The 22,364-nt window shown below is 47.8% G+C and overlaps 1 protein-coding gene across 1 annotated transcript in view; it reads right to left on the reverse strand.

Annotated features, from left to right (window-relative positions):
- The window catches only part of LOC119961981 (adenylate cyclase type 10-like), a 324,780-nt gene that overhangs the window by 101,208 nt on the left and 201,208 nt on the right, over positions 1 to 22,364 (reverse strand). The window contains exon 20 of the mRNA XM_038789668.1: positions 6,707 to 7,021. Within this exon, the coding sequence (XP_038645596.1) occupies positions 6,707 to 7,021 (315 nt within the window). The remainder of the gene's footprint in view (positions 1 to 6,706; positions 7,022 to 22,364) is intronic.

The raw sequence follows: 22,364 nt of genomic DNA on the forward strand, positions 1-22,364 counted from the left end.
ACTTCCGTAAAAGACGCAAACCAGGAAAACAGTGTTCTGCGCATGCGCGAGAAGTCGCGCATGCGCAGTTGTGAAAAGAGCGCACAGTACAGAAACTCGGAGTGCGCATGCGCAATCGGGTCCTACACATGATGTCACGAATGTCATGACATCAGAGGACCAGAACCACGCCCACTTAAAAGGGAAATGCATGAAAATGAACAAAAAGAAATTTAAAGCTGCAAATCCCAATTTTCTTGCCTCAAAAGACAGAACAATGCCCGAACTTATACCAGCAGTTGAAAATAACTTTTACAAGACTCTGGAACAAGCAGTCTGCACCACCAAAATGAAGAGCACAATGACAAATCCGAAACCAAGGAAGATGATTTGTTCATTGAACATGAAGAGAACGATAACAACTCCTAAACAAAAATAGATGGTTTGTCTATCGAACAATACACACAATACTACTCAGACATGGCTGAGTTATTCGGATATGGTGATCACAGCACCAGCAACACGGTTGAAAAGCTCAACACGACCCTTCTCATGTAGATGAATCCAATACCATGATGCCATGGCAGATCGTCGATACATTGGATGACAGCAATACCCAAGAAGAAGACAACGCCACACAACGAGCACAGAATGACTCCATTGAGAGAGCACAGATCAACTTTCCAGCAAGAACACTGCACAACTCCACAGAGAGAGCGATGACACACTCCACAGAGAGAGCGATAAAGGACTCCACAGTGCAAGCAATGAAAGACTCCACAGAGAGAACGATGAAAGACTCCAGAGAGCAATGAAAGACTCCACAGAGAGCGATGAAAGACTCCAGAGAGCGTTGAAAGACTCCACAGAGAGAGCGATGCAAGCCTCCACAGACAGCTCAGTGACAGACTCAAAAATATAAGCAAACAAACACTCCATAGCGAACGCCATGCATGAACAAGACTATGAAAGTCTACTAAACTCACGTGATCAACAAAAAGACTATGACAGTCTTCCCAGTTTATTTGAGCCACCAGAACCCAGCTCATTTAACCAACAAGAAGACACTGAATGTCTACCCACTGTATGTGAGACAAGCGATGAAGAAATCACAATTCCCATACAGGATGTGCAGGATTACATGCGAGACTGACAGATCTCAGCTTGTCTGCACAGAATCACTCAGCAATCAGAGGATGGCTACCCAAGAGTCCAGAGAGACCACATCAATTGAAATCCTGAAGATTTTGACTCCAGAAGAGGAGCACCAAGAGTCCAGAGAGACCACGTCAATAGAAATCCTGAAGATTTTGACTCCAGAAGAGGAGTACCAAGGAAGCAAAGAAGAGGAATCAAATCCACCACAAATGACTGATGTCACCAACATCAATGCAACATCAGATCATTCTCACAATTCTCAAGAAGAACCGCTCAATGTAACAGATGCCACAAAGGACACGGACACCAATAACTGTGACAATGACTCACATCATCCACACGGAACACTCATTGAGCGCAACAGGAACAACAAAAACCGCAAAAAGCACAGCAGAAACAAGAACAACAGCAACAATGAAAACAACATGCAGCACAACAAGAGCAACAACAACTAGAAGCGCTGCAGAAAAAAGAACAACAGCAACATCAAAAACTACAAACACAACACAAAAACTACAAGAACAACAACAAAAACAGCAAGAAGCATAACAAAAACAGAAACCACAAGCACGACAAGAAAAACAACAGCGAAAACAACAAAAATATAAACAACATGCACGACAAAGACAACAAGAACGACAACAGCAAGGATGACAACGAAAACGACCAAGACAGAAACGACAACAATGAAACAACGACCTGTACAACATGATACAATTCTGCACATGAAGACAATGCCACAGCACACTGCAAAACAATGACAAGAGTACAAACATGCCATGGCATGGCAACAAATCTCACAAATTCACATTTGCTCCACAACAAACAAGCAAACTAGGTTTTAAGAAAGATGACATGCAGAATCAATACCACAAACACAAGAAAAAGTCCAGGTCAGCCAACAAAGATGTAACACAGAATCTCTACTGCAAGCAGAGAAAAAAAAACATAAATCAGACAACAAAGTGATTTGACCATTCAAATACCTCATTGATGACTTCTTGGTTACCTGAACACTGGAACACTGACGGCGCTCACAAATAAATTACAACATCAACATCACCACTTCAACAACAGAAGAAGAAAGCAACTCAACTAAACAAACTCATAAAGTATGGACTCACAACATTTAAAAAAAATTAAGATTGGACTCATAAATATTAATTGGTGTTGTATAATCATCAAAATCATCACAACTTGTACATAACATCATTTGTCTGCCTATTTCATGCAAGCAAAAAAACCTAAGAGGCTAAATGTATTAACATTTGATAGACTAACTCATTGATTTTATGTAATGCATTTGCAAACTGCATCCATTATCTTTGTTCAATTTTCTTTACAACATACAGAAAATATGTAACATGAAAAAAGGGGAACGTGGTGATCTCTATATGTGCATGTGCACAAGGGGTTAATGTGTAATCAGTAGCACCACATGATCACTAGAGGGCCGGACCAAAAGGGGTATAAAATGCAGCCACATTGGGCCTCTCTCTCTCTTTTGGGTGCACTGTCACCACGGCAATTGCAGACTAGTTCAGATGGCTATTGGAGTTACGTATAGTTACCTTAGTTAGATCTTGTTAACCTTATCACTAGTATCAAAGTTAAAGTAAAGAACTCATGCAATTATTGTTATAGTTACTCAATAAACCTTTGTTACTACTGGACGAGTTCGAGTCTTCTTCATCGAGATTCTGAAGACTTCATCACTAAGCAAGGTTTGAGTAGCACATGCGACCTGCCACACAGGTAACAAAACACTAATGTCAAAAATGACTTCCTCTGCCCTCTTCCCCATAAGAATGGGAAACACATTAACCTTGCATCCAGGTAAAAATGTTAATGATTTATCCATGAGATCATAGAATCCCCCTAGTGCAGAAGGAGGCCATTAGACCCATCAAGACTGTACTGACGCTTGCAAATAGCATCCTACTTAGGTCCACAACTCCACCCTATCCATGTAACCCTTTTGGAAACTAAGGGACAATTTAGCATGGCCAATCCACACAACCTGCACATCTTTGGACTATGAGAGGAAACCGGAGCACCTGGAGGGAACCCATGCAGACAGAGGGAGAAAGTGAAAACTCCATACAGTCACTGAAGGTCGCAATTGAACCCGAGTCACTGTCGCTGTAAGACAGCAGTGCTAACCACTGTGCCACCATGCCGCCCATGTCAACTTTCTTTCATCTTAGAAATAAATGGACACTTTACAAGATAACTGTTTACAAATGATACCATGAACGCATTTCTGGGATGTTTGGAGATTCAGAGTATCAATATTTTCAGCTGAAGGTGTTTTTCAAATGCGTCAGCCTTGTCTTTTATACTGATTTGCTGGATTTGGCATTGTGGTAATATGCCTATGGGCTATAACACAGTTGGAAAGTGTGTGACATCCAACCAGCAGGCGGCAGCGCCAGTACAGACACACCATACGGTCTTGAGGGCAAGGTCATGTGACTTGTGACTCCGAAATAAGGGGAGACACATCTGGCCATCTTCAGAAGAAGATTGAGAGGGTAATAAGACGTACATGTGAATAGTCAGTACTACATGCAAGGTTCCGAGGAGTAGTAAGCAGACTCCATGATAACATGCTCTGTATCAGATTGCTATCTTCCCACATGAGACTCAATAAAAGATTCTGGTTTGGACAAGTCAAAGTGTTTGGTGGATTCCTTCGTAAAGTACAAAGGACCAAACACACCAGGCACCATTCAAGATAAGGATATTCATAGAGTCTCCACCTCCTGTTAATTTAATTGCCCACTATCATTCATGACTGGACCTGGCAGGATTGCAGACTTTGCTTTGTCTGTATCATGCCAATGCTTAGCAGTTTTGTAGTCCTGTGTTGTAGCTTCACCAGGTTAGTACCTCATCTATTGGTATGCTTGGTGCTACTACTATATGCTCTCCTACACTCCTCATTAAATCAGAGTTGATCCATTGACTTGGCAGAATTAGAGAGTGAGGAATGTGTTGGGCTATGAGGTTACAGATTGAGGTGGAGCACAATTCTGCTGCTGTTGATTACCCACAGTGCCTCATGGATGTCAACTTTTGATCCACTAGATCTGTTCTGAATCTAACCTATTTCACACAGTGGTACTGCTACCCAGTCTGATGAAGGGTGTCCTTAGTGTGAAGACATGATTTGATCTCCACAAGATCACTCCTATCGATACAGCCAAGTAATGGCAGAACATATAGATGCCACTGTGAACACTCTTTCGTCTTTGAATAGGTTGTAAAATCAAGGAGGCCATTGACAAGTGAACGTTTCTTTAAGCAATCACTACCACTTACACACAATGGGTGTGATTTAATGGCGGCGTTGTGCTTAAGTGAAAATGCGACGAGACCATTAAATCATGGGAGCGGCAAAAATCGAGAACCGCACTGGGCGCCGATTTGTTTATGATCTAACTGTCCCGAGAAACCAAGAATGACTACTTAAGCCAAAACTCCATACCCACTATCTAACAGCCCCCTGTGATCTAACTGCCTCCCCAGAAAGTGGTCATGCGGGCGCAGTACTTTTAAAAAGTGAAGCTGGTGGACGGGCTGCTACGGGGACCCGAGGATGTGAGTAGCCATCTTTACTCACAGACTAACAGCCTGGGGGCACTGGGGTTGCTGGTTGTTGCCCCGGTGCTCAGAGGGGGGTGGGATGTCACCAGGGTGCCAGCCTCTGTTGGGGTACGCTGCCATTGGTGTGCAGGCAGTTGTGAAGAGGGGGTGTTGACGGGCTGGTGGGGGGGGGGGGGGGGGGGGATATGGATGTCTCAGCACCCGCAGGTCTGCCATGTGATACTTCAGACATCCCAAGTGGACCCCGATGGGTAGGCGTGTCATGTAATGTGTGGGAGTTACTGCCTAACATTTCAATCAGACCATGATGGTTAAACACTGTGCCTGAACTCTCCGGTAGGCAACACCTAAGATGCAGCAGCCAACATCCCAGCACTGGGGACAGTTCCGCAACCAGCGCCTGGTGCAGGTAATGTTACGTGCAGGTGTCTGAAATACAGGGCCTGGGTTCGGTGAGCAGGAGCTCCTGCAGTGGGCGGGGGTGTGTGGGCAGGGAGTGCCAGGTGGGGTGTGGGGGAGCAATGGTGGGGGGACTGGAGAGTCCCAGGGTGGAAGACACCGCTGGTTGTCAGTCTCACACCCTCTCCCAATTCCTTACAGATATTAAACAGTATAGACGATATCTAGGACCCAATGGAAATAGCCCTAGTGATGCTGTTTGATGGTAGGCCGGAGAAAGCAGCGGCAGCAGCGCAACAGAGGCTGGAGGTGGTGCCCATTTGTAGGGCCCTGCCCCACACCCTGCGAACGCACCACTCAACAGGCCAGGGAGGCACCAAGGTGTACAGGTGTCGCTGGTCTTTTGAATAAATGGAAGACAGCATGTGCCGCAAGGAGACTACACCTTAACAAGGGGACAGTGCGGTACTTGCACCTGTGTCACTTCTTTGTGGACTTGGCACCATGTAGAAGAGCAGGATACCCGCTCCTGGTGGCCGTCAAGATCACCAGTGATCAGTGTTCACCAGTGATCAGTGATCAGCAGGGGTTCAATTCCCATACCAGCCGCCCCGAACAGATGCCGGAATGTGGCGACTCGGGGTTTTCACAGTAACTTAATTTGAAGCCTACTTGTGACAATAAGCGATTTTCATTTCATTTTCAGTGTCATGAACATCTATGCCTAGGATCATTCCAGGAGTTGAGCAGGGTGTTGTGCGGCATCTCAGAGACTGCAATGCACAAGTGCATCTGTGCAGTCACAGATGAGCTGTTTGCCCGGTCAGAGAATTATATAAACTTTGACATGGACAGGCTCAACAAATGTCCGGGCAACAGGATTCTCCGCCATCGATGGGGTGCTCCAGATCCAGAGGTCACCATGCATGCTGCCACACATGTCACGTTACACTTGCCAGACCATCTGGGAGTGTCCTACATCAATAGGAAGGGGTTCCACTTTCTGAACGTTCAGCTCATGTGCGACCACCACATGAAGATCATGCATGTGCGTGCACACGCTTTCCAGGGAGCATGCATGACAGCTACATCCTGGGACAGTCAACATCACCAGCCTCTTTGAGGACAACCCAGGATGGCCGGTTGGCTGTTGGGGGATAAAGGATACTCGCTAAGGGCCTGGCTAATGATGTCAATACTGAGGCCAGTGACCGAAGCTGACCGTGTCAAGTTGCCAAGGTGCCAGATTTTCCATGACCCCCTTAAGAACTGAGGTGAGATTGGGGGGGGGAGGGGGGGGGGGGGGCGCCAGAGGCCGTGGTAGGGTGTCCGAGGGGGTGGTGAGATTGGGACCAGTACCGGAAGTGAGTTAGGTGCGGCCTCGGAGGGGCTACACGCACCGACAGCCGCCCCTTTATACCCGTCCAAAACGGGATTGTTTGTTGGCCGTTAAATTATGCCATATGAATTATAGGTGACATTAAATTCAAAATATACCTTGTTTATTATCTCTACCTATTCATATAATTTATTTAAGGTTTTACCTGCAGATTTTGTTTACCTTGCTGACTTTCCCTGTCTGGAGAATAACTTCGAATGTTTGCATGACTAACTGTAGCGTATAGATCTCTTCGCTTATGAATGGAGCTTTCATTTTCAGAAGCAGCAAATTTGACCATTTTTCGGTGCTGATATATAAATTCACCTTCTCCACAGCTGTTGCATTTGCGAGCTGCATTCTCCAGGAATTTAGTGCACTTTATGTGAAGTGCCTTTTTCTGTTCCTTCAGCCACAGATCATTGGCTGTTTCATGCACAAGGGCAATGCAGAAACGCATTAATTTGCATTTCCAGACAACAGTTTTCTCTTTTATTTCTGAAATTAGAAATATTTATTATTTTTATCAGCCATTACTGTTCGACACAAGCTTGCAGTGTAATATTAACTTCCCCATTGGTCTTTTGAAAACACTTCATTACTTTGGATTTAGTTTGGGTTAATATTTTGCTACTTGTTTTCTAGATTATTCAATGTCTATAATATATATATATATAAAAATGAATTACAAAGTGATGATTGAGTCTTGTTGCCATGATATTGAATTTAAGAGTTACCTGAGTGTTGGAACCAACAATTCTACGGACACGTGCTTGTAGGATTAGAATAGCGGTTTTAATATACTCACAACAGAGCCAGCCTATTAGCCATTGAACTTTCGGTTAACTGGCCGGCTGACCATGTGGCACTGATCTTTTATACAGCAGCTTCCGGGGGAGGAGTCCTGGGCAGAGCCAAGGGAGAAGCCCCGTACAACTCGAGCATTCCCAGAGCTACTCCCCCTGGAGGACAGGTAGTGCAACTGCACTTACAATACAGACATAGAACATAGAACATAGAACGATACAGCGCAGTACAGGCCCTTCGGCCCACGATGTTGCACCGACATGGGAAGTCAAAAACTAAAGGCCATCTAACCTACACTAAGCCATTATCATCCATATGCTTATCCAATAAACTTTTAAATGCCCGCAATGTTGGCGAGTTCACTACTGTTGCAGGTAGGGCATTCCACGGCCTCACCACTCTTTGCATAAAAAACCTACCTCTGACGTCTGTCCTATATATATTACCCCTCAATTTAAGGCTATGTCCCCTCGTGCTAGCCACCTCCATCCACGGGAGAAGGCTCTCACTGTCCACCCTATCTAACCCTCTGATCATTTTGTATGCCTCTATTAAGTCACCTCTTAACCTTCTTCTCTCTAACGAAAACAGCCTCAAGTCCATCAGCCTTTCCTCATAAGATTTTCCCTCCATACCAGGCAACATCCTGGTAAATCTCCTCTGCACCCGTTCCAAAGCTTCCACGTCCTTCCTATAATGAGGCGACCAGAACTGTACGCAATACTCCAAATGCGGCCGTACCAGAGTTTTGTACAGCTGCAACATGACCTCATGGCTCCGGAACTCAATCCCTCTACCAATAAAGGCCTTCTTCACAACCCTATCAACCTGGGTGGCAACTTTCAGGGATCTATGTACATGGACACCGAGATCCCTCTGCTCAACCACACTGCTAAGAATTTTACCATTAGCCAAATATTCTGCATTCCTGTTATTCTTTCCAAAGTGAATCACCTCACACTTCTCTACATTAAACTCCATTTGCCACCTCTCAGCCCAGCTCTGCAGATTATCTATGTCCCTCTGTAACCTGCAACATCCTTCCACACTGTCTACAACTCCACCAACTTTAGTGTCGTCTGCAAATTTACTCACCCAACCTTCTGTGCCCTCCTCTAGGTCATTTATAAAAATGACAAACAGCAATGGCCCCAGAACAGATCCTTGTGGTACGCCACTCATAACTGAACTCCATTCTGAACATTTGCCATCAACCACCACCCTCTGTCTTCTTTCAACGAGCCAATTTCTGATCCACATCTCTAAATCACCCTCAATCCCCAGCCTCTGTATTTTCTGCAATAGACGACCGTGGGGAACCTTATCAAACGCTTTACTGAAATCCATATACACCACATCAACTGCTCTACCCTCGTCTACCTGTTCAGTCACCTTCTCAAAGAACTCGATAACGTTTGTGAGGCATGACCTACCCTTCACAAAACCATGCTGACTATCCCTAATCATATTATTCCTATCTAAATGATTATAAATCGTATCTCTTATAATCCTCTCCAAGACTTTACCCACAACAGACGTGAGGCTCACCGGCCTATAGTTACCGGGGTTATCTCTACTCCCCTTCTTGAACAAAGGGACCACATTTGCTATCCTCCAGTCCTCTGGCACTATTCCTGTAGCCAATGAAGACATAAAAATCAAAGCCAAAGGCTCAGCAATCTCTTCCCTGGCTTCCCAGAGAATCCTAGAATAAATCCCATCAGGCCCCGGGGACTTATCTATTTTCACCTTGTCCAGAATTGCCAACACTTCTTCCCTAAGCACCTCAATGCCATCTATTCTAATAGCCTGGGTCTCAGCATTCTCCTCCACAACATTATCTTTTTCCTGAGTGAATACTGACGAAAAATATTCATTTAGTATCTCGCTTATCTCCTCAGCCTCCACACACAACTTCCCACCACTGTCCTTGACTGGCCCTACTCTTACCCTAGTCATTCTTTTATTCCTGACATACCTATAGAAAGCTTTTGGGTTTTCCTTGATCCTACCTGCTAAAGACTTCTCATGTCCCCTCCTTGCTCATCTTAGCTCTCTCTTTAGATCCTTCCTCGCTTCCTTGTAACTATCAAGCGCCCCAACTGAAACTTCACGCCTCATCTTCACATGGGCCTCCTTCTTCCTCTTAACAAGAGATTCCACTTCTTTGGTAAACCACGGTTCCCTCGCTCGACCCCTTCCTCCCTGCCTGACTGGTACGTACTTATCAAGAACATGCAATAGCTGTTCCTTGAACAAGCTCCACATATCCAGTGTGCCCAACCCTTGCAGCCTACTTCTCCAACCTACACATCCTAAGTCATGTCTAATGGCATCATAATTGCCCTTCCCCCAGCTATAACTCTTGCCCTGCGGGGTATACTTATCCGTTTCCATCACTAACGTAAAGGTCACCGAATTGTGGTCACTGTTTCCAAAGTGCTCACCTACCTCCAGATCTAACACCTGGCCTGGTTCATTACCCAAAACCAAATCCAATGTGGCCTCGCCTCTTGTTGGCCTGTCAACATATTGTGTCAGGAAACCCTCCTGCACACATTGTACAAAGAACGACCCATCTAATGTACTCGAACTATACCTTTTCCAGTCAATATTTGGAAAGTTAAAGTCTCCCATAACAACTACCCTGTTACTTTCGCTCTTTTCCAGAATCATCTTCGCCATCCTTTCCTCTACATCCCTAGAACTATTAGGTGGCCTATAGAAAACTCCCAACAGGGTGACCGCTCCTTTCCTGTTTCTAACCTTAGCCCATACTACCTCGGAAGAAGAGTCCCCATCTAGCATCCTTTCCGCCACCGTAATACTGTCCTTGACTAGCAGCGCCACACCTCCCCCTCTTTTGCCCCCTTCTCTGAGCTTACTAAAACACCTAAACGCCGGAACCTGCAACAACCATTCCTGTCCCTGCTCTATCCATGTCTCTGAAATGGCCACAACATCGAAGTCCCAGGTACCAACCCATGCTGCCAGTTCCCCTACCTTATTTCGTATACTCTAGGCATTGAAGTAGACACACTTCAAACCACCTACCTGAACACTGGCACCCTCCTGCGAAGTCAAGTCTGTGCTCCTGACCTCTATACTCTCAATCTCCCGTACCCCAAAACTACAATCCAGGTTCCCTGCTGAATTAGTTTAAACCCCCCCAAAGAGCACTAACAAATCTCCCCCACCTCTGTACATACAGATTATAATCCGGTGTGAATCACATTCACCACACTGAGAAAAGAATGATTGAATAGAATAGGAATATAGCATTCAACAGCAGAGAAGGACTTTTATTATTTAAATTGACACTTCAGGGCAATACAGAGTATATAATCACTGCTTTCATAAAATCCATAGAATCCCTACAATGCATTAAACCAAGGCTCCATCTGCCCTGATGTGGATATAAAAGATCCAAGGATACCATTCAAAGCAAAGAAGCGGAGGATACGAGAGTGCCAAGCTGTCTACTCTGCCGCGTCTTCGACATGGATCAACTGGGATAAATGTTCCGGACTCCTGGTTGGTCCATGGCAAATGGACCCCCTCCCAGAGGAGCTCAGGCCCTTGCTGGAGCCAGACCAATATCCTCTACTTGGGAGTCCATCTTTGCCCGGCAGAGGAAGCCTGGCCGGCGAACTGGCAGGAGCTGGAGACCAAGGTAACTGCCCGCCTGGGACGCTGGACAGGATTGCTGCGAGTGCTGTCCTACAAAGAACAAAGAACAAAGAAAATTACAGCACAGGAACAGGCCCTTCGGCCCTCCCAGCCTGCGCCGATCCAGATCCTTTATCTAAACCTGTCTCCTATTTTCCAAGGTCAACTTCCCTCTGTTCCCGCCCATTCATATACCTGTCTAGATGCTTCTTAAATGATGCTATCGTGCCCGCCTCTACCACCTCCGCTGGTAAAGCGTTCCAGGCACCTACCACCCTCTGCGTAAAATACTTTCCACGTACATCTCCCTTAAACTTTCCCCCTCTCACCTTGAAATCGTGACCCCTTGTAACTGACACCCACACTCTTGGGAAAAGCTTGTTGCTATCCACCCTGTCCATACTTCTCATAATTTTGTAGACCTCAATCAGGTCCCCCCTCAACCTCCGTCTTTCCAACGAAAACAATCCTAATCTACTCAACCTTTCTTCATACCCTCCATACCAGGCAACATCCTGGTGAACCTCCTCTGCACCCTCTCCAAGGCATCCACATCCTTCTGGTAATGTGGCGACCAGAACGGCACTCAGTATTCCAAATGTGGCCGAACCAAAGTCCTATACAACTGTAACATGACCTGCCAACTCTTGTACTCAATACCCCATCCGATGAAGGCAAACATGCTGTATGCCTTCTTGACCACTCTATCAATCTGCGTTGCCACCTTCAGGGTACAATGGACCTGAACTCCCAGATCTCTCTGCACATCAATTTTCCCCAAGACCCTTCCATTGACCATATATTCAGCTCTTGAATTTGATCTTCCAACATGCATCACCTCGCATTTGCCTGGATTGAACTCCATCTGCCATTTCTCTGCCCAACTCTCCAATCTATCTATATTTTGTTATATTCTCTGACAGTCCTCCTCGCTATCTGCAACTCCACCAATCTTAGTATCATTTGCAAACTTGCTAATCAGACCACCTATACCTTCCTCCAGGTCATTTATGTAGATCACAAACAACAGTGGTCCGAGCACGGATCCCTGTGGAACACCACTAGTCACCCTTCTCCATTTTGAGACACTCCCTTCCACCACTACTCTCTGTCTCCTGTTGCCCAGCCAGTTCTTTATCCATCTAGCTAGTACACCCTGAACCCCATACGACTTCACTTTTTCCATCAACCTGCCAAGGGAAACCTTATCAAACGCCTTACTGAAGTCCATGTATACGACATCTGCAGCCCTTCCCTCATCAATTAACTTTGTCACTTCCTCAAAGAATTCTATTAGGTTTGTAAGACATGACCTTCCCTGCACAAAACTATGCTGCCTATCACTGATAAGTCTATTTTCTTCCAGATGTGAATAGATCCTATCCCTCAGTATCTTCTCCAACAGTTTGCCTACCACTGACATCAAGCTCACAGGTCTATAATTCCCTGGATTATCCCTGCTACCCTTCTTAAACAAAGGGACAGCATTAGCAATTCTCCAGTCCTCCGGGACCTCACCTGTGCTCAAGGATGCTGCAAAGATATCTGTTAAGGCCCCAGCTATTTCGACCCTCGCTTCCGTATGACAACTTGACCGAGAGTATTTAAACATCCATCCCTAGCCTCAACATCCGTCTTGTCCCTCTCCTTTGTGAATACCGATGCAAAGTACTCATTAAGAATCTCACCCATTTCCTCTGAGTCCACGCATAAATTCCCTCTTTTGTCTTTAAGTGGGCCAATCCTTTCTCTAGTTGCCTTCTTGCTCCTTACATACGAATAAAATGCTTTGGGATTTTCCTTAACCCTGTTAGCCATAGATATTTCATGACCCCTTTTAGCCCTCTTTATTGCGCGTTTGAGATTCGTCCTACTTTCCTGATATTCCTCCAAAGCTTCATCAGTTTTGAGTTGCCTCGATCCTATGTATGCTTCCTTTTTCATCTTAACTAGTCTCACAATTTCACCCGTCATCCATGGTTCCCTAATCTTGCCATTTCTATCTTTCATTTTCACAGGAACATGTCTGTCCTGCACTCTAATCAACCTTTCCTTAAAAGACTTCCACATTTCAAATGTGGATTTACCCTTAAACAGCTGCTCCCAATCCCTAGCTCCTGCCGAATTTTGTTATACTCTGCCTTTCCCCAATTTAGTACTCTTCCTTTCGGACCCCTCTTGTCCTTGTCCATGAGTATTCTAAAACTTACGGAATTGTGATCGCTATTCCCAAAGTAAACACCGACTGAAACATCAACCACCTGGCCGGGATCATTCCCCAATACCAGGTCCAGTATGGCCCCTTCCCGAGTTGGACTATTTACATACTGCTCTAAAAAATTCTCCTGGATGCTCCTTACAAACTCTGCTCCAGGGGTCGAGTTCATTTTTTTTTTTTTTTTAATAAATTTAGATTACCCAATTATTTTTTCTGTTAAGGGGCAATTTAGCATGGCCAATCCACCTACTCTGCACATTTTTGGGTTGTGGGGGCGAAACCCACGCAGACACGTGGGGGTCGAGTTCATGTCATAAACCAGCTGATCGCCTCTATGCTGTGGTACTGGCTGGTCACTTTGACCCCTCTCTCTGACGTTGTCAAAAGCATCCAGAGAACACTGCTTCGGTTCTTCTGGGACAAACGATTGCATTGGGCCGTTGCAGAGGTCTTGAGTCTCCCAATTGTGGAGGGCAGTCTGGCGCTGGTGTGCCTTCGCACCCAGATTGCGACTTGCCGCCTTCAGACTTTGCAGCGATACCTGTACGTTGAGCCTCCTCCACGATGGTGTGCCCTGGTGACGTATTTCCTCCGCCAGGTGCGCGGCCTGAACTACGACGTGCAGGTCCTGTTCGTTAACTGGATAGATCTTCGGTACTCTTTGTTGGCTCTGCCTTTCTTGTAACAGGACCTCCTCAAAGTCTGGAACATGGTCGCCATGCGGCGCAGCTCTCCCCCGTCAGGAATGGTGGCTCTCGTAAGGGAGCCGCTGCTCAGGAATCCGCACCTCCACCAATATCCATTCCGGTGGCTGGCAGAGCGGAGGGCTGTGGATACCGGGGTGACCAGAATCGGGGACGTGCTGGGTGGTGGAGGGGCGGGCTAGCTGACACCACACGAGCTCGCTGAGCATGGGGCATGGGCCTGTCCGGCGCACGGCCAATGCCATCCAAGGCCTCAAAACGGCTGTGCTCGGCCCGCGGGCACACTGGAACTCGAGACGGCGCGGTTGTGCGGTGGCATCCCGTCTGAGCGAACCCCTGCTCGGACGGAATTCCACTTTGGTCCCAGGCCCCGGTACACTCACCGGGTGCCGGCACCCCACAGCCGCAGTCGCCTCATGGAAATACCCTCCGTGCCTCTTCGCACCACGCGGAGGGGTTTCCTGTACGGCCTGCTGGTGCACACCTTCCACCTCCTTCGCCTCGCCCGCAGTGCCGTCCAACCACAGAGTGTACCACTTCTCAGCCTTGCCAGAGACCTGCCTCTTTTGCGGCCTGGTGGAAACTGTGGAGCGCATCTATGTTGTTTGTCCTAGGCTGCACTCCCTTTCTGATTTTTTGACAACGTTGTTGTGGTTTTCTTTGCGCTTCAGCCCCATGATCCTGATCTACGGACATCCGGTGCAGAGGGGGGCGGGGAGGGCGGAGGACCTCCTCATGAACCTGCTCCTGGGCCTGGCCAAACTTGCCATTTATAGGTCCAGGCAGCGGGTGACCGAGGGGGTTGCACGGCCTGACTGTCTGCCCATCTTCCGCAGCCTTGTTCGCGGCCGGGTGTCCCTGGAGCGGGAGCATGCGGTGTCCACGGGCGCACTCAAAGCTTTCGGTGGGCGCCGCAGAGGTTGGATTGCCTTATTGACCCCGATTTTCACACTTTGATTTGACGGGTTTTTGTTACGTTTTCGTTTCTCCTTTTTGTTTCTTTTGGGTTGTGCTCCGCTCGTCGTTTTGGAGTACACCCCCTTTTTCTTTTTCCCTCAGTTACTTTGTGTTCTTTTACTAAGTTGACACACCAGGCATCACGCCAGTACAGGTAGCGGATGCCCGTTTAATTTCCTGCTACATGTAGATAAATATAGCAGGGCTTCACCTCACAAAAAAAAACACACACCTTTCATTTTTTGCCCTTTTGGCCCTAATTTATCGTAGTTAAACCTTATAAAAGGTCAAAGCAAAGCAGAGGGGTCCTCCTAACCAACATTCATACCTGAATCAACATGCAAAAAGCTAATTGGGCCATTTACTCATTGCTCTGGATCTGGCCGTGTTTAAATTGGTTGCCACATTACCTGCTTCAGAACATTGACTTCTTCATTGGCTGTGAAGCACTTTTGGAGGTTTTGAATGAAATGAAATCGCTTATTGTCACGAGTAGGCTTCAATGAAGTTACTGTGAAAAGCCCCTAGTTGCCACATTCCGGCGCCTGTCCGGGGAGGCTGGTACGGGAATTGAACCGTGCTGCTGGCCTGCTTTAAAAGCCAGCGATTTAGCCTTGTGAGCTAAACCAGCCCCTGGTTTTTGTAAAGTGCATTTAAGAATGCAAGCTATACATTCTCTCTGAGTTTGCATGGGTCTCTCCCCCACAACCCAAATATGTGCATGCTTGGTGGATTGGCCATGCTAAATTGCCCCTTAATTGGAAAAAATGAGTTGGGTTCTCTAAATTAATTTAAAAAAAGAATGCAAGCTATTTCTTCTTTCCACTCACGAATGGACAGACTTTGGTACAGGCATGACAGGAATCCCAGAGGGTATGTTGCTTTAGGACATAATGGTTTAAATGCAGAGTATGTTGAAAAGCAAAATGGACAGCAGAGTTTGTGGTTCAAATGGGAGGCAGCAACACAGGAAACAGAGGGTGCAGAGGTTTAGTGAAATCATGTACAAACCTAAGAAATTGATCATGATGTAATCCTAAATAAAAACAGAAAAGGCTGGATAAACTCAGCAGGTCTGGCAGCATCTATGGGGAGGAATGTTTGTGAGGACCACGAAGAATCCAGAAGAAGTTTGTTGAGTCAAAAAGAAAAGAACATTACTTACAATAATACATACACCCAGCAGCAATAGTTTCCCACTGCTTCCTACTCTAGCTGGTACCACATTGACCAGCAGGTGAAACTCTTAATGATTTCCCCCCCAACCCCTCATCGGGGGAGCTCACACTCCACCTGAATAGGTGCAGGAGTGGTATCTGTCTCTGAGCTCCTGCTGCCTCTGTGTGTAACCCTGCTCTGGACCTGTTGTGCTATTCTGTATGCTGGCTGTCTTTTATCGTAGAATTTACAGTGCAGAAGGAGGCCATTCGGCCCATCGAGTCTGCACCGGCTCTTGGAAAGAGCACCCTACCCAAGGTCAACACCTCCACCCTATCCCCATAACCCAGGAACCCCACCCAACACTAAGGGCAATTTTGGACACTAAGGGCAATTTATCATGGCCAATCCACCTAACCTGCACATTTTTGGACTGTGGGAGGAAACCGGAGCACCCGGAGGAAACCCACGCACACATAGGGAGGATGTGCAGACTCCGCACAGACAGTGACTCAAGCCGGAATTGAACCTGGGACCCTGGAGCTGTGAAGCAGTTGTGCTACCCACAATGCTACCGTGCTGGACTTTGAAGCTTGGACTACGGCAAGGGGGAATGGCGCTATGACCGGTTGAATGGAGGGAAAGGAGAGCCTGTTGCTGTTGCTTGCAGGGCAGAGAGAGGAGACTGCTTGCCTGAAGTTGCCAGGCCTGGGACTTGTACTTGTTACTGACTGCCTTTCTGCTCATCGGCTGGGAGTGGAGCATGGGGCGAGGAGTGGGGCATGGGGCAGATTTTGGCTGGCCTGCTGCCGGTCTGCCTTCCTGCTTCTATGCATTGGGAGTTGAGGGATCTATTGTGTTATATTATTGCTCGTGGTAGCATGTTATGTTACTGGGTCTAGTAATATCTATCGTTACTAGTTGCTGTTGATGCAGATGGTCTGATGGTGTGATCCTGAAGAAACCACGAGTCTTCAATTTAAGCAAACTAATTTATTAAAGTAGTGATTGATTATATCTGAGTTTGACACTCTACAGAATTACCTCTAGAAATCAAGTAATTAAATGTGATTTGAAGTAACTGATTCACAACTATAAATACAAACTATACTGAGCGATATCCAAATACAATACCGCTTACTAAACACTCCTGGGTTGAAAGAGACCAAGATCCTCTGGGTGCTGATACTTATAGATGGATCTACTGGTGCCCTCTAGTGGTAGTGTTACAGTTAGATATTAGAATTAACCCTTTAGTTATATACACATATACTTAACATTACATTTCCCCTTTTGTTTTAACATTTCTTTCTTGTTTTAACAAAGGAAAAATATAGAACAATATTAAAACCAAAAACGTGATATGTATAACTTTGTACAGAGCAAAATGAGTAACGCTTACACAAATTGACTGTTTTTTTACACATTGAGACTGTCCTTAGTCTTCATTCATGGTGTGTTGAAGCACCAACAAGTCATCATCAGGTATTTCAATGGTTGAACCATGTTCGTTGTCTGACCTGGTATTTTTCTTGTGCTTGGATATCGATTCTGTATGTCATCTAACTTAAACACTGTGTTGCTTCTTTTTGTTGGAGCAAATATGAATTCACGAAATACGTTGGCAAGATATCTGTTTTGTGTGAACAGTGTTCATGTTATGTTTCTACTCTCGCCATCATTTTGGACTGTACTGTTATATTGTCCTTTATTTGCAGAATTGTTTCAGTTGTTGTCTTCGTTGTTGTTTTCATTGTTTTTGTTGTTGCTTTTGTTGTGCTCAATGACTGTTCCTTGTGGATAATTTGAGTCATTCACAAAATTATTAGTATCAGTGTCCTTTGGGGATCTGATGTTTCATTGAGCTTTTTCATTTGAGGTTTGTGTGAATGATCTGATGTTGCATTGATCTTGGTGATGTGACATCAGTCATTTCTGGTTGATTTAATTCATTTTTGTTTCCTTGGTACTCCCCTTCTGGAGTCAAAGTCTTCAATATTTCATTCTCTTGTAAGTTGTTTAGAGTAGTTGAGGTTTCAATTGATGTGGTCTCAATAGTTTCATTTGTAGTCTTGCTTTGAATTGTTAAGTGCTTTTGTACAGTCGAGCTGAGATCTGTCAGTCTCGCTGTGATCTTGCACATCTTGTATGCTGATTGTGATCTCCTTGTCACTATTCTCACATACAGTTGGAAGACTTTCATAGTCTTCTTGTTGTTTCTTAAATGAGCTGGGTAGACTTTTATAGTCTTCTTCCTGCATGGTTGTCGCTCTGGAGTCTTTAATTGCTTCCATTCTGTCAGTGATCTCTCTGTGGAGGCTTCCATCGCTCTCGGTGTGTAGTCGTGCAATGTACTCTCTGTGGGATCGATCAGTGCTCTCACTACGGAGTTGGTCAGTACTCTCTGTGTGACGTCGTTTTCATCTTGGTTATTTGACAGGTTGCTGTCATCCAATGTATCAACGATCTGCCATTCCATCAAGGTATTGGATTCACCTACCATCAGCAGAGTCAAATTGAGCTTTGCAACTGTGTTGCTGATGCTACAGTTATTCGAATAACTCAGCCATGTCTGAGTAGCATTCTTCAATAAACAAATCATCTTCTTCAATTTTGGATTTGTTATTGTGCTCTTCATTTTTAAAATTTTTTTATTTTATTTTATATAAATTTAGAGTACCCAATTATGTGCTCTTCATTTTTAATTAACAAATCACCTTCTTTAGTTTTGGATTTGTTAATGTGCTCTTTACTTTTTGTGCTGCAAATTGCTTGTTTCGTGGTGCTGCGAGTTATTTTCAACGGTTTGTTGAAATTCAGGCATTCTTCTGCCTTTTGAGGTAAAAAATTTGAGTTTTGTAGCTTTAAAACTGGGGGCAGAATTCCCCGTTCCCGCGGAAAATCGCGAATACCGTTGTGAAATCGGCCAACTTTCACGACGGCCCGATACGGCCCCGCTCACGAGCTAGTCACGCCCCGGAAATGGGCTAGGAGCGGAGCAGCGGAAATCACGTGAAAAATGACGCCATAAGCCTGCGACGCCCCGATGACGCTACTCCGCATCGTAAAAAGGCGCGAGCGGCCAGTACAACGGAAGAAGAGGAGAGCATCAGTGACCATTGGAGGGCCACCCGGAGGTTCGGAGAGTCAGACGTCGAGACCCTCTTAGATGAGGTTCAGCAGAGGAGGAGCATTATCTGCCCTAGAAGACGGCATCGCCACCCTGTGAGCGTTGTGCGACGGGCCTGGCGTGAGGTGGGCACTGCAGTGAGTGCTGTGGGGCAGACCCCTCGGTCTGGGGAGCAGTGTTGCACGACCTCATCAGGGCTGCTAGGGTAAGTGCCAAGAGGGTGCCCCCGGGTCACAACAATAACCCCCCCTCCATGTACTTAATAACCCACATCCCCCCCCCCCCCCCGGCACAAGGGGGAGGGGGGAAGAGTGAGTGGAAGGTCGTTAACCAAGTAGTCACAGACCCACATGAGCGCTGCGACCCCCTGGAGAGATGCAATGGTTTAGTTCCAACTTTACACCCCAACATTTGCCAATATGCAAACGCCCTGATGATACCTGCCGAATTGATGATCTATCTATGACCCCCCCCCAACAGGACAGGACTGCTCACAATAACCGGGAGCGCAACAGGGCCGGAGAGGGTTCGGCCATTTTCCACCCCCTGACCACATTCGAGCAGATGGCACTGGATCTTGCTGGGGGATCTGCCACTCGGGATGTCGCGCAATGTGAGGTTGGAGGTGCTGAACCAAGTGAGACAAACCTGCATGACTATCCATCCCCCCCCCCCTCCATCCTCTGTCCCTTCACAATCTGCCCATTGGACACACCCCCATCCTCTGTCCCTTCACACTCTGCCCATTGGACACACCCCCATCCTCTGTCCCTTCACACTCAACCCACTGGACTGTCCTACGCCCGGCCGAGCGTTTCTAAATAACCCCGTTTCATTCTCTTCCCTAGGACATGCTGCCGAACAACCAGGGCCGTCTGCGTCCAGGCAAAGATGAGCACCTGTCACCACCACCACCACCGCACCCAGGGCCGCACGCCAGAGGGTGCCAGGAGGACAGTCAGAAGTGCCATCCTCCCAAACCGAATCTGTGGAGCAGGAGACGCAAAGGACGGTGACAGAGAGAGAGGGAGACATGGGCCGCCAACGCCATGCGGCCGCTCATCATTGGGCCGATGACCTCGACGACATTTGTACAGACGAGGACCTAGAGCTTGCGGCACTGCTATCTCCCACAGCATCCACCATCCCAGAGACACTCACCTCGGTTGGGCAATTCAATGATGAAGCTCCTGGGTCACGGTCTGGTTCGCACAACACAGCTGAGCCGGTACAGCAGGTGGAGGTCGGAGCAGCCGAGGGCCCGGACGGTCGGAGGGCAGGCCAGGCCCAGCATTCAGCTGGCTCCCAGACGTTTCCCGGGTTCCTGAATTTACTTGACCCACCCGCACAGCTGATGCATCTCGAAACCCAGGGACACAATGACGGGATGAGGGCCATCTTCCAGCAGCTGCAGACGCAGTTACAGGAGTCGAACCTTGTCCAGGAGCTGGGAGTGGTGCCGCTCATGGCAGCCACCCAGGCCAACATTGCACGGGTGGCATCTGCGGCCGAGGCAATGGGTGGAACGGTTTCGGCCATGGGTCAGTTTCTGCAAGGCGTTGGGCTTAATTTGCACGCGTCATCCTCGGCCCTGGACAGGGCTGCCCTCTCACAGGCAGCAATGTGCCAGAGCCAAAACGACATTGCCGGCGCGCTGCGGGCCTTGGCTGAGTCTCACCAGGTCATGGCCCAGTCACAGCACGCCATGGCACAGTCCCAGCAGGCAATGGCACAGTCCCAGCAGTCAGTCGCGGAGAGCATCAACCGCCGGACACACGTGCTGGATGGCATCGCGCACTCACAGGTTGAGGTCGCACAGTCCCTGGCGGGAATGTCTCACTCCCTGGACTCCGTCACTGCGAACCTTCGAACCCTGGAGGAGACCGTTGCAGGCCTCTGGGACTGGCAGCGCCAGGTGTCGGTGGGGCGACAGGGCACCTCCCCGCTCGCACATCCATCCAAAAGTGAGACTCGGGGGCCACCGGGCTCCCCGAGGGAGGAGGAGGTTCTGGGGGCCGTCCCATTAACTCCATCACGGGACGTCCCGGAACGCTCGGCCTTCCCCCATCCCATCCCTGGTGCATCGGGTGGGCAGCGGGCAGAGCAGGGTGGCACCACGTCATCCGAAACGCCCGTGGAGCAGCCTGGCCCATCAAGGCCGCGTCGCCCCAGGAAACGAGTGCCGACGGGGAGACATGTCGAAGGGGGCGATTCGCAGCAGTCCTCCTCCACTCCTGCTGTATCATCTGGGGAATCACTTAGACGTAGTGGTAGGGCCCGTAAGGCAATGAAGAGGGACACAAAGTAAGTTGGCACGGGTGAAGGGCACAGATTAGTTGTAGGGGCTAGGGCATCTGTACATAATGTTAACCATTAAACTCACTGTTGCACCTACCTTGTAAGACTGTGAGATTTTTCCACAGCCACAGGGGTCGTGATGGTGACCGAGTGTCGCTGGGGTTGACGAGCGGCGAAACCTCGGTGCCGTGTGTGCAGTCCCTTCCCCCCCACACCCTCCCACAGCTACCCCACGCGGGCACGTGATGGAGTGTCCCTGACGAACTCAGCGACCACCGAGATGGATGGTTCAGCTATTGCCATGAGTCAGACTTTGTCTAACGATTCTGAGCTCAAAGCTCATCGCAGAGCGGGCTGTCATCATTCCACATGGCACTGATCACACCCGCTGACACAGCCATCAATGTCGTGCCATACCGTTTTGCCGCAGTGGTAAGGGTGCTCTCGAAGTGGAGCAGTGTACCCAGAGCAGGGGTGCGGGGAGGGGTTGGAGTTGTGTGCTGTCCGTCTGCGCGACTGCCGATGCAGGTGGTAGTGTTGGTGTTCAGCAGTGCCGTCACGCGCGACGCGTGAATCTGGCTGCCACCAAGGCGTCGCGTGCCCGCCGTCCTCGCCGGGTCCGTCGTGCAGCCTCCTGGGCATCACCAGCAGCAGGTCATGTCTGCGTGCTGTGCCCGCCACTCCACCAACCTCCTCCTCCTCCTCCTCTGTGCTGGCACAACTGCCACTAGCTTCTCCCTCCATCTTCTCGACCAGGGCATCTCCCCTCTGGATCGCGATGTTGTGCAGCGCACAGCAGACCACAACAATGCGAGCGACCCTATCGGGCTGGTACTTCAGGGCCCCTCCGGAGCGGTCCTGGCACCTGAATCTCATCTTCAGGAGGCCAAAGCAGCGCTC

This window comes from Scyliorhinus canicula, chromosome 2 (assembly GCF_902713615.1).
Source record: "Scyliorhinus canicula chromosome 2, sScyCan1.1, whole genome shotgun sequence".
In the NCBI taxonomy this organism is placed as follows: domain Eukaryota; kingdom Metazoa; phylum Chordata; class Chondrichthyes; order Carcharhiniformes; family Scyliorhinidae; genus Scyliorhinus; species Scyliorhinus canicula.